A 12222-nucleotide genomic window follows, 5' to 3' on the forward strand; every position below is an offset into this window, starting at 1 on the left:
CATGTATGCATCACATACATAAGTTCCTAAAGAGGCCAAAGAGAACATCACATCCCTTAGACAGGGAGTCACAGGCGTTTGTGAGCCACCATATGGGCTTCAGGAACAGAACCCATCCTCTGCAAGAGCAACTGGTGCTCTTAATCATTAAGCCACCTCTCCTGTCCCCAGAAATTATTTTCATCATTACTATAATTTATTGTTGATAAAACTAGAATTTGTTGGTCCACATACAGTATCTTTGGGAGCAAAATGATGGACCACATAACAATAAGACAATAAGACAGGCAGGGAAGGCTAACCATTCCATGTCTTAACATGATTGTGTTAAGGAGGTTTTTTTTCTTCTTCAGTATTTAAATTGTATTATCATTTTTTGACTCAACAAGAAAACCGTTTCATTTGTACATCACCGGTACTTTTAATACCTTCCAACACTTAGAAAATACCACCAACAGGAGCCTTTCTGTGTATGTACAAAACCGTATTGTCTGACAGTTCAAGGAGTCAAGAAACTTCGATTCTTTTTCATAGACATCTTGCTTTTCCTTTAAAAGGAAAAAAAAAACATTTAAATACAAATTCCAGGAAATGTACACATAAACAGAAGACATAGTCCTTCTCATATGCTTGACACTGGTCCTTCCTGCCATTCTACAGGGAAAAGAATCCAAGGTTCCTTTCCAGTGTTTTGGTCTAAACGTTACTTGGCAAGATTCAAGGACTTATTTTATTGATAGTCAACCAAATACCATTCTACAAGGAACCATGATAAGCGTTGAAAAGATAAAGTTTCTGCCAGCTTTCAGGCGGGCAGAAAGGGGAGGGGCATAAAAATGGTAAAAATCAAAACAGCAACAAACCAACCCTGTAGTGTCTTGATTACTAAGACCAGAAGTAAATAAGACAAGAGATGCTTTAATGAGACACAAGCCTAGCCCACGCAGGGCAACAAGCCTGGGGCAAGCTTCTGATAGTGCTGGGCACGGGTTTCTGAAGAACGGCAAGAATGACAAGCAACACGATCTCTAGGCTCCTCGATGAGGAAATTGCCACAGACTGTGTGGTGCATCCTAAGACACACACTGTGTTCCCTTTCTGCTGTTACTTTGACTCTAGTCTAATGCTAGGGAGCAGGTGGGTATGCAGGCATCCCCAAGAAAATGATCCTCCTACATATCCGTCTGTTTATAGCTCCCATATCCTAGAAGAGTCTAACAGAGGGGATGGAATAATGTCTGCTATCAATTTTTAATTTAAAAATACAATCTTTTCCTCTCTCTGCTCCTCCCCTGTGTGTGTGTGTGTGTGTGTGTGTGTGTGTGTGTGTGTGTGTGTGTGTAAATAAATCTATTTACATTATGTATGGAGTCATGGTTGGAAGGGTGCAATTCACCTGCCTCAATGCCCACCCTTGGAAAGATATCATATAAGCCTTCAGCTGTGAACATGCATCACCCTCATAGTTTGAAATTTTCAATGAATAGTGATTGAAATAATGGAAAAATGAGTGGTTTCCAAGCCAACCTGAACGCTGTTGATGGACGAGGAGAGGTCCCATACTTTGAGCTCACCAGTTACAGACACGACCAAGAGAGAATCCTCTGTGGAAAGAACATATGAGCTGTTAGCCAGTGGACCCCGATGGTGTCACATTACCTCATAGTCACTCAAGGACTGCACAGGGCTGGGTCGGCAGGATATATTTAGCTTTGATTTTTGTTGAATTAAAGGGAATGATTTCATTCCATGTTCTAACTCCCTGTGAACATGCAGAATACAGCTAAAAAGAAGAGCCATGGCACGTGGCAGATGCTGGTGATGCTGAGCCCATTTCAGATGGGACTGTAGAACCAACTTCCACTTTACTCAAGCATTACTGGGTATAGAATCTGAATTTCAGTAGTATATCCAGAAAAGGTGTCCTGCTGCTTCACAAAAAAAAAAAAAAAAAGAAAAGAAAAAAGAAAAAAAAGAAAGCCAAGAAAAGAGAGAGAAGGGGAGGATGAAGGGACAGGATGGAAAGGAGTGGGTAGGGGAGAAGGAGAGGGAAGGGAAAAAAAGAATAAATGATCAACCCAAATGCCTGTCGTCCTGTCGTCTCAGTAAGCCGAACTGAGAACTGGGTCATAGAAACAGCTTCTCGGTCATAGAAACAGCTTCTCGTTCACTCGCTTGTCTTCACCTCCTGCTGGCTTCCTAATAACTTGACCCACTGGTGGAGGGAATCTGGGTTTCCCCTGTCACGGCTCCAAGAGCTGTCCCCAGGACGAGGTGAACACCAGCAGCGTTCTCAGCTCTGGCTTGACAATTTCAACAGCATCTCAACCAGCTGCTGCACAGTCTTAAGAGTCCTGAGACGCCCACGGTTACCTTGAATTCTCACAGAGTGAACGATGCACATGCATTTCATCCAGTCGGGGGACTGCGAAGAGGAAAAGGTGTGCAGGAAAGCCAGAGTTCCAGCATCAAGGATGAGGACGTCTCGATATTCCCCACAGCACAGCAGCCAGCCTTCGCCAGTCATCCGGAAGGAGCAGTGGTAATACTATGGGAAGGAATTCCAAGAACAGCATCTCAAAGATGGCTAGCATTGACACTTTTCTAGCTGTGTAAAGACTTCTCTGGATTCCTTTCAGCTGTACTCAACAAAACCTCTGGAGTAGATAACACCTCTGATTCTCTTTATGAGCCCCACACTCCCGCCATGTTGATTTTTCAGCTTTGCTTCACCACCACCCCCGCCCCAACCCCCGAAATCTCATTCCCCAGAGTAGAGTGGAGACCTTTCAAAAGAAATGCTACAAATCATGAAACAGTGATAGTTACATTATTTCTGTAGTGTTATTTAGCGCTAAACAGTAACAATCTAGGCTTTCTACCCCAGTAAGTACTGCTAAAACCTAGTAAGAAATGAAAGCATTTAAAGAAGATTGGAGATGATCTTATACTAAACAAATTTTGGAAGTATTTTCTATTAAAGCGCAGATTATACATTCTACATTCCCTGCACTCTGTACTGGGTTCTGGTCCAGGAGAAGAAGGAAGGGAGAGTGTGAGAGTTATTACCATATGAGGCACCAGCAGCACAAACAGTGGGGAAAATATGAGAACATACTCTCAATAGCAAAGAGGTGGTGAAATTACTCCTTTATTCCTAATCTGTCCATCAAAATCCAGAAACTACCTTAAGAAACAAAGTATGGCTGAGACAGAGCTCAGTGGAAATTAGTTGTCCGGTATGTTTGAGACCCTGGGCTCAACCTCCAACACTAGGGAAACAGAAAGCCCCTGGATTGGAAAGTGATTATAAAAATTATAACTAGGTCTCTTTTTCTTTCACAAAAAAAAAAAAAACAAACAGAAAACAAGAAATCCACCAAAAGAACTGATTAAGACTGAAAAATGTGGCACAAGCTTTTCTTTTTTCTAAGATTTTATTTTTACAATTTTAATTTGTCCGTGTGCATCAGTGGGGCGTGGGGTAGGTGGCCATGAGTGCACTGTCTGCAAAGGCCAGTAGAGGACATTAGCACCCCCTGGAGCTGGAGTTAGAGGCAGGATTTGGATGCTGGGAACCAAATTCAGGTCCTCTGGAAGAGTAGCAAATGCTCTTCACCCCTGAGCCATCTCTCCAGACCCAGAAAAGGCGTCATGTTTTATAACATAGCATATTGTTAAAGGTGAATCTTCCTGTGTACATGTGGGTACTTTGTGTTGCTTAAGAAATGTAAAACAATATGAAAATCGTTTTTAAAGACAAGATACAGAAATGAAATAACCAAGAACAAATGTTGTTGACTAATATCTTTAGACTGAGAGAAAGGCCAAAATAACAGATGATTATTGGTGATACTTTTCCATCGTGGAAGAAAACAAAACAAAACAAAAAAAGGAAAATTCAAGAAAAGAATATTCTCCAAAGATCTTAAGTGCTCAGATAGAAAATACTATGTACAAGTTATTGTTTGGGCATCTCAAATGTTCTGAAGGGGTGCACTTACACAGATTGCCGTGTGCCTGTAAGGAAGGGTGGCCCTCTCCACACACTGACCACTGCTCACATTCCACACGCACATCTCCCTGGAACAGAGAACTCTGTGTTATTCTCTGCCATTTCCACACAATTGGCTGGGATAATTTTTGTGCCGCCAAGTTTTTCTTTAGTGATGCACTTAGGCGCAACCTGATCGTTCATGTGGCTTTTTGTTACAGATTACTGGGCAAGAAACTGCTGCGGTCATTAGCAGGGTTGACACACCGTAGCTCTATCATTTTGTTTGGGTAATGACGCCCTGCCTACAGCCTGCAAGCTTTGCTTTAGGGCCACTCTGGCTAAGAGCAAATTGTGGGAATTCAGCCATTGTGGGCCTTCACAAGGGATGGTACGACGGTCTCTCCGCGGAAACAGCATCATTCAAAACTTATTTCAATGAGCTTAAACTACATATTCTGGGAAGGATAACACATCAAATCTCTGTGTGTGTATACTCCCTGTCCCCAACCCTTTCTCTCTCATGAAAATAAACAGCACCACCAAGAGGCCACTGTCAGTCTATCATTGATCCAGATTCTTTCTTTGATTTTTTTTTTTTTTTCTGATTCAAAATCCTGAAATAAACAAACCTTGACACAATATTTGGAAAGTCCTCATCATTTTTGAGAACTCTGTTCTAATGCATGCTCTGAAGACATAGACACAGTCTGTACGATGAAGCTATGAAATATACCAGGTAGATAGTTTAAACCTGGGTGACTTCTGTTCAGGAGATCAAGGACAGCCAAATCAGAATTGCATAATAGTCTTTGGTTTGGGAAATTTCAATACAGAAGCAAAAACAATTATATAGAAGAAAAAACAAGCTTCATGGGTGTTGTGGGAAACGCTGCAGTTGAGGTAAAAATTAACAATATATGGTTGAGACTAATGATGTTAAATACTGCATGCATTTGATGATTTTCAGGGGTTTGTTTTTCTAATAAAGACCTAGGGAACAGCGATTCTCAAACTGGGGTGATTTTTGTTCCCCACTATCAACCATGTCCCAGCGACCACCTTGTTGCCACTAGGAACACACTACTGACATCTAGTGGGCAGAGAGTGGAGGTGCCTCGGCCGCCTTCCGGGCATAGGTCTCCACAACAAAGGAGGTTCATTCCAAAATGCCTTGAATATGAGGTAGAGAGGGCGTGCCCTAGAATCTGAAGAAAATATTCACAGGTCTTCCTTCTGTTTTTAACTAACTGCATCCCAGAGGGGTTTCAAAGGTAACCTGGAAAAGCATGCAATTCTACAAAACAGGAGGGAAAATCTGTGTGTCCACAAACACATACACCTATGCATTTGTGTGCACACAGTGGGGAAATGGTGGAAAGAAAAGACAGAAATTAAAAGAATATATCCCAGAAATACAACAACTATATAATGTACCTAAGAGGAAATGAAGGATATATAAATCAAAGGTAAAGAAACTGAATTCTAAGCAGCCCACAGCATAAAATGACACAGACATGTAGTTTAGCACTGTGGTCTCGACTCTTTCCTACACCGACAAGCATCTGAAGGTATTCAAACAGTGACCCCAGTGAGCCTCACTCGTGGATGCTAGTGGATACTGGCATACATGGTTTTTAAACACTCTCAGTAAGCTGATATGCTTTGAAGTTAAGTTTATTTTTAAGCTGGTATCTCTAGTAATCAGTTTTTAAAGATTATTTTATTTTTATTTATGCGTATGTGGGGGGGGCATGTAATGCATATGCACACGTGAGCATAATGCCCATAGAAGCCAGAGCAGTATGTCAGGTCCTCTGGAGTTGAAGTTCCAGGCAGTTGTAAGCAGCCATGTGAGTGCTGGGATCCGAACTTGAGTCATCTGGAAAAGCAGACACATTCTTCACTGCTGAGTGATCACTCCAGCCCCAGATCTGGACTCTCTTGTATCTCTCTTATCTTCTGTTTCCTACTCTTTCTAAGTGTTATTTACTCCTGGGTCTTCGTGTGTGTGTGTGTGTGTGTGTGTGTGTGTGTGTGTGTGTGTATAGGCATGTATGTATATATGTGTCTATACATGTATACATGTATATATGGATAGATAGATAGATAGATAGCTAGATAGCTGCCCTTATGCTATGATTTCTCCATCAGGGCTTATCCATACCTACCAGCCTGCAGATGTTTCCATCTGTGTGGAGGGAGTTCACAAGCCTTGTGAACTACCCTCTTCCCTCATTGGTTCTCTGCCAGTAAATGGTTTCTCCGCATGTAAGATTTCCAACTTAGTAATCTGAGTCTCACACTTCCCCAGCTGTCCCCAAGTGGTACGGGAGACTCCAAATACAGTGGCTAGGATGTAGGACTAGAAGGATAGCCTAAGATTGTACTAGAAATGCAAGTTACAGGACTCTAGGTTACCCATGCTGAACTCTTATCTGTAGGGTTAGGACCCAGAAATCTACACCAAGCCTCGGCACGTCTCTGAGATGCACTCAGTCTTTAGGACCTGTGTCCTGGCAAATCTCTGTTCTGAGTTCTGCCACTTGCCTACTTTGCATCCACTGGTAAACTGGTAATCAGAATTTCTCTTAACAAGTGGAAATCCTCTCTATCAATAACAAGACTTTTCGTCTTTAAGTTTAATTAACCATGTTGTATTAACTCTGTATGTTTATTAATATAAAATACCAATACTACCATACAACTTCATTTTGTTAGCACATATTTTCCATCCATTTTCTTTTTTGAAAAAAGCACTTACATTACTTATTTTTTTATAGCCATCTTTCCCAACTTCATTTTCTTCCATGTTTTATTTGATCTTATTCTTTTTTCCAATTGTCTGACAATCATTGCAATTTAATTTTAAAGCTTGGTCCTATTATTTAATTGAGATTAATATTTTACTCAAGTTTAGTTCAAATGCCTTATTTTGTGCTTTCTTTTTTATATGTGTGGAGGACAGAGGGACACACTGGTTATTTTCCTCAATCACTCTCCACTTTATTGCCAATATCTTTGCGTTTGTGTGTGCACACGTGTGTGTGTGTGTGTGTGTGTGTGTGTGTGTGTGTGGGTGTACAAGGAGAGTGGGGGTACAACTGTGTGTAGGTTTTTGTGTGGATGCTACTTTCCAGTTTGTGTGGGAGAATAGCAACAAATGGCAGTCCTGGATTGAGGATGACCTTCAACATGTGACTCTCCTGCCTCAGCCTAACAAGTGCTGGAGTTACAGGTGTTCATTACTACACCAGGTGTGAAATCCCCGGATGCCAGAGGTCGACACTGAGTGTTTGTCTAGATTGCTCTCTCATGGTCTCCTGTGGAATCTGGAGCTCATCAATTTGGCTAGACTGACTGGTCCATGCCTCAGGCTCTCCTGTCGCACCCCTCCGCTGTGGGGTTCTAGCTCTGTTCATGGCTGTGGCAGATGCACACACAGGAACTCACATTTGAGTAGCAAGCACTTTGGCCGTGGGTCCGTTTCCCCTCTGCTCCCCAGTGCATGTTCTTAGCGTTTAACAAAGGACAGTAATGGAGGAGATGAGCTAAATGATGACATCACTCACCCGTTCTCAGCTGCACTCACGATGTAGGGCTGTTTGGAGAAGTCTCTTGCTCTTGCCAAACACGTCACCGAAGCTGAATGTCCAAAAAGAAGTTCTTTAGCTGAAATCTGAAAATGCTGAAAATGAGGTTTTTGAACAACTCTAAACTTCCAATAATAATAATAATAATAATAATAATAATAATAATAATAAACACCTTTTAACTATGCTAAGGTTTTTTTTTTATGTACACAAGTTTCAGGGGAGCTAATACATAACACATCAAAATCCACAACCTAGGAAACCTGGAGATGAAGGGATGTGTTGATCTCAACTTTGCGTTCGCTTGTTTGGGCTCCATCATGAAACTTAGATGAGCATTAGACCAGTTCCTCAACATTTCAGTTCTGAATATATAAGTCAGCACCTGTGCTTCTCATGCACAGAAATTTCCCAGATGACCCCAGCCGATGGAAACAAGGATTTTCTGCCAGGTGTGTGGTATTGAACACCTGTAACTCCAGCACTTGATTGGCTGAGGCAGGAGGATCACACGTTGAAGGTCGTCCTCAATCCAGAAATGACATTTGTTGGTATCCTCTCACACAAACTGAAAAGCAGTGTCCACACAAAAACCTGTGCACATTTGTATCAGTTTGGCTCAGAATTATTAAAAATGGGAACACGACCAAGCTGCCCTTCAGTAGAACATAAATAACAGGACTGTAGGCAGTTAGCTATCAGCTGACTCTGAAAAGGAATGAGCAGCTAAACTGCACAGACAGTAGAAACCCATGCGTATGTATTGCTTAGGGGAAAGAAGAACCCTGGAAAGCCCAGTACTGTATGACTCCAATTCTGTGGAAAGTCCACTACTGTATGACTCCAACTCTGTGACATTTGAGACAAGACAGAACTAGGGATTTAAAAACATTGGTGTCCATCAAGGGTTTGGGAAAACAGGAGACTGTAGGGCACAAGGTGTTTCTAGAACAAGGAACTGTCCCTGTATCACATGACCAATTGTAAACATATGTCAGTATACATCTGCCAAAGCCCACAGAATGCCCATCCAGGGGCACTAAGAAGGAATTAGCTATAATATGAAGCATGGAAGTTGGTAAGCATGAGTTCTAAATCCACTGATGTGCCCAATATACCACTCCAGAGTGACATGATGTCAGAGTCAACATCAGTTGTTAACTGGACACAAGCCTATATGGTCACCTAGGAACCTCAACTGAAATTTGCATAGATCAGGTTGACCTGTAGGCATGTCTGAAGGGCATTTCCTTGATTGGTGACTGAGGTAGTAGGGCCCAGACCATTGTTGTTGGAACTGCCCCTAGGTGTATCCCTAGACCTGGGCCATATGAGAAAGCAAGTAGCAAGCCATGGGAAGCAAGCCAGTAAGCAGCGTTCCTCTGTGGCCTCTGACTGAGTTCCTGCCTCCTGACTTTCCTCAGTAATGAACTGTTACCTAGAAGTATAAACCAAATCATCACTTTTCTCCCCCAAGTTGTTTTGGTCATGTTATTTATCACAGCAATAAAAGTCCCACTAGATGGCGGGTGAGCATGTGAGAGGGATGAAAAACCTTGTATCTTCTACTCAGGTACCTTTAGTATGTGTGGCTTTGTCTTGCTATCACATTATACTTTAGCTGCCAATTTTAAACTACTTTTAAAAATAAAGGACTGAATTTTTAAATACCTAATTTGACTCCCTCAAAAATAATAAAATTAACTTTTCTGCACAAAAAAATCAACCAAATGCTTATTTACAATGTCAATGTGTTGCTTTCATATGAGCGTTTTCAAAGTGTAGCCCTAAGTGCTTTTTCTTTTATTATCTCATGTGTGAAATAAAAAGTATGTTTCCATTTTGTAAAAAAAAAAAAAAAAAAAAAGACTCTGAAAATTAAAACTACGGAGTAGAAACCATGGGGCTGAGAGATGGCTCAGCAATTAATCATCCTTGAAAAGGGCCTGAATTTGGCTCCCAGCACTCACATGGGAGTGAGTGAAGCACTAAGCTTCAGGGGACCATACATTCCCTTGTGACCTCTATGGGCACCTGCACTCATGTGTGCATACTCACAGAAACATACACACACACACACACTTTTAAAAAATAAAAAAAAATGTTTTCTAAAGAAAATGCATGTCACCTTAAATGAAGAACAAACATAATGGATCCAAAAATAATTTGAAAAAAATGCCTTCTGGATAATAAAATATCTATATTCCACATGGATCACTCCCACTTTTCCCCCCTAAACTATGTAAACATACACATGAGCTGCTAACCAAACATATATATCCAATATCATGGTTTCCTTTATTTCTACCACAATCAGAATGATTTTAAAATATCTCTTGTCATACTAAAATGGTTGTACCAAAAAAGTCTTCTGCTTTATTAACATCACATACTAAATTCTAACTTTAAATTTTTCTTGGAAAATCCAGAAGGTTCTGACTCAGAAAACAATACATCCTTGTACCCAGATACCACACTTGGATACACAACCATTTGAGTGTCATCTCTTTCTAATGGATTAAAAACCACAGCAGCTCCAGATACATCACAGACACTCTACCCCCAGAGAAAATCCACTGCAGAGCAAATATCAGAAGTGAACATCATTACTTTTCTGAGACGGTTTGAACGAAATAGTCCTCATAAGCTCACATGTTTGAATGCTTGATCCCCAGTGAGAAGAACTGTTTGGGAAGGACTAGGAGGTGTGGTCTTGTTGGAGGAAGTGTGTTACTGAGGGTTGGGTTTTGAAGTTTCAAAAGTCCACGCTAGACCCAGTCTCATTTTCTTTCCACATCCTGTGAATCAGATGTAAGCTCTCTGCTGCTGCTCCAGTGCCATGCCTGCTTGCCTGCTGCCATGCTCTCTGCCATGAAGACCATGGCTTCAAAAGATAAGCCCTGAGTAATACCATTCATTAGACATACACAGTAGTCAAAATCATAAAGACATGAAGTATTGCATTTGTTCCACCCACTATTTTATTTGCGTGGCTGTTTTTCCATGGCATCCTGTAGTGATACATTGTGTACCCTAATAAAGCTTGCCTTGAGGATCAGAGGGCAGAGACAGCCACTAGATTAGATATGAAAGCCAGACAGTGGTGGCACACACCCTTAATCCTATCACTCAGGAGGCAGAGATCCATGGGGATCTCTGTGAGTTCAAGGCCACACTGGAAACAGAGTCAAGCAGTGGTGGTACACACCTTTAATCCCAATACTGGGAAGCACACATGCCTTTACTCCCAGGAAGCGATATCTGGGCAGAGAAAGGTATACAAGGCTCCAAGTAACAGGAACTCACTCTTTTTTTTGGCAGAGGAATTTGTAGGGGTAAGAACTAGTGGCTTGCTGATCTGCCTCTCTGACCTTTCAGCTTTTACCCCAACATCTGGCACTGTTTGTTTGTTTAATTAATAAGCCCGTTTAAGATTCATGTTACAGCATCCTTATAGTGAACATCCAGAACACAAGGCTCATCCCATCCCCAGCTTAGATCTCCCCAGAGGCTCCCCTTGCCCAGAAGATTCAAAAATCCCTCTCCTGGGCATCAGAACATCTCCATGGCCAAACCTCATCTCCTCTTCTAGCTCATCTCTCTTTGACCCTAGTTCATAGCTGGGTCCAGCGGCAGGGCTCTCAACCCCTTCCTGCAGGTGTGGGGTGTTTCTGTAAATTAAATAACCTGCTTCCCCCACCTTGCTGATGTGAGTCTCATTCCACTCCACATCTGTAATGCTGAGTTCTTCACTATTGGCATAATGGGCTTTTGGTTGGGAAGTCTTTTGTTCTAGATAGTCATAAGTACTTTAAGACATTAACAGGAGCCGGGTGGTGGTGGTGCACACCTTTAATCCCAGCACTTAGGAGGCACAGTCAGGTGGATCTCTGTGAGTTCGAGGCCAACCTGGGCTACAGAGTGAGTTCCAACACAGGCACAAAGCTACACAGAGAAACCCTGTCTTGAAAAACCAAAAAAAAAAAAAAATGCTTTAGGCTTGGAGGGTTGACTCAGTGGTTAAGAACACTGGTTGCTCTTGCAGAGGACCTGGGTTCAGTTCCCAGTGCCCATATGGTAGGTCATAAATGTCTATAACTCCAGTTTTATCAAGTTCTAGGGATCTGGTACCCTCTGCTGGCTTCTATGGCCACTGAATGCATGTGGTACACTTACATACATGCAGGCAAGATACTCATATATATAAAACATCAATAAATAAATAAATAAATAAATAAATAAATAAATAAATACATTAACAGGACCCACTAAATATCAGTAGTATCTCCCTAGTTCCAATTTTGACAACCAAAAATGTCTGAAATGTCCCTTAGGTGGTAAACCAGCCTCCTGTAAAGAATCACTGCTCTAACCCTAAGAAGACAACTTACTCCTAAAAGGAACATGACAGAATTTTCCAAGGAGACACCACACTACCGATTACTGCTACTTAGGATCCTCACAGGGTGACCTAATTAGCCGAGTCTGGTCTTTCCTACACTGCAACCTCCTGGGCCACCAGCACACGAGTCCTCCTTCAGATATGAACTCATTCAAGGTAACTGTTGGTATGCACTCAGAATACTCAGTGACCAAACACTGGATGAATATCAGAAACACAAAGTAGAAAGAGAA

At 41.7% G+C, this 12222-nt stretch overlaps 1 protein-coding gene across 1 annotated transcript in view; it reads right to left on the reverse strand.

The window, feature by feature from the left end:
- The window catches only part of Wdr72 (WD repeat domain 72), a 173945-nt gene that overhangs the window by 137433 nt on the left and 24290 nt on the right, over nucleotides 1-12222 (reverse strand). Inside the window, exons 3-7 of the mRNA XM_028865236.2 lie at nucleotides 7567-7673; nucleotides 4005-4083; nucleotides 2374-2548; nucleotides 1528-1604; nucleotides 429-548 (exon numbers count right to left, since the gene is read on the reverse strand). Coding sequence (XP_028721069.1) covers nucleotides 429-548; nucleotides 1528-1604; nucleotides 2374-2548; nucleotides 4005-4083; nucleotides 7567-7673 — 558 coding nt within the window. The remainder of the gene's footprint in view (nucleotides 1-428; nucleotides 549-1527; nucleotides 1605-2373; nucleotides 2549-4004; nucleotides 4084-7566; nucleotides 7674-12222) is intronic.

This window comes from Peromyscus leucopus, chromosome 14 (assembly GCF_004664715.2).
Source record: "Peromyscus leucopus breed LL Stock chromosome 14, UCI_PerLeu_2.1, whole genome shotgun sequence".
Classification (NCBI taxonomy): domain Eukaryota; kingdom Metazoa; phylum Chordata; class Mammalia; order Rodentia; family Cricetidae; genus Peromyscus; species Peromyscus leucopus.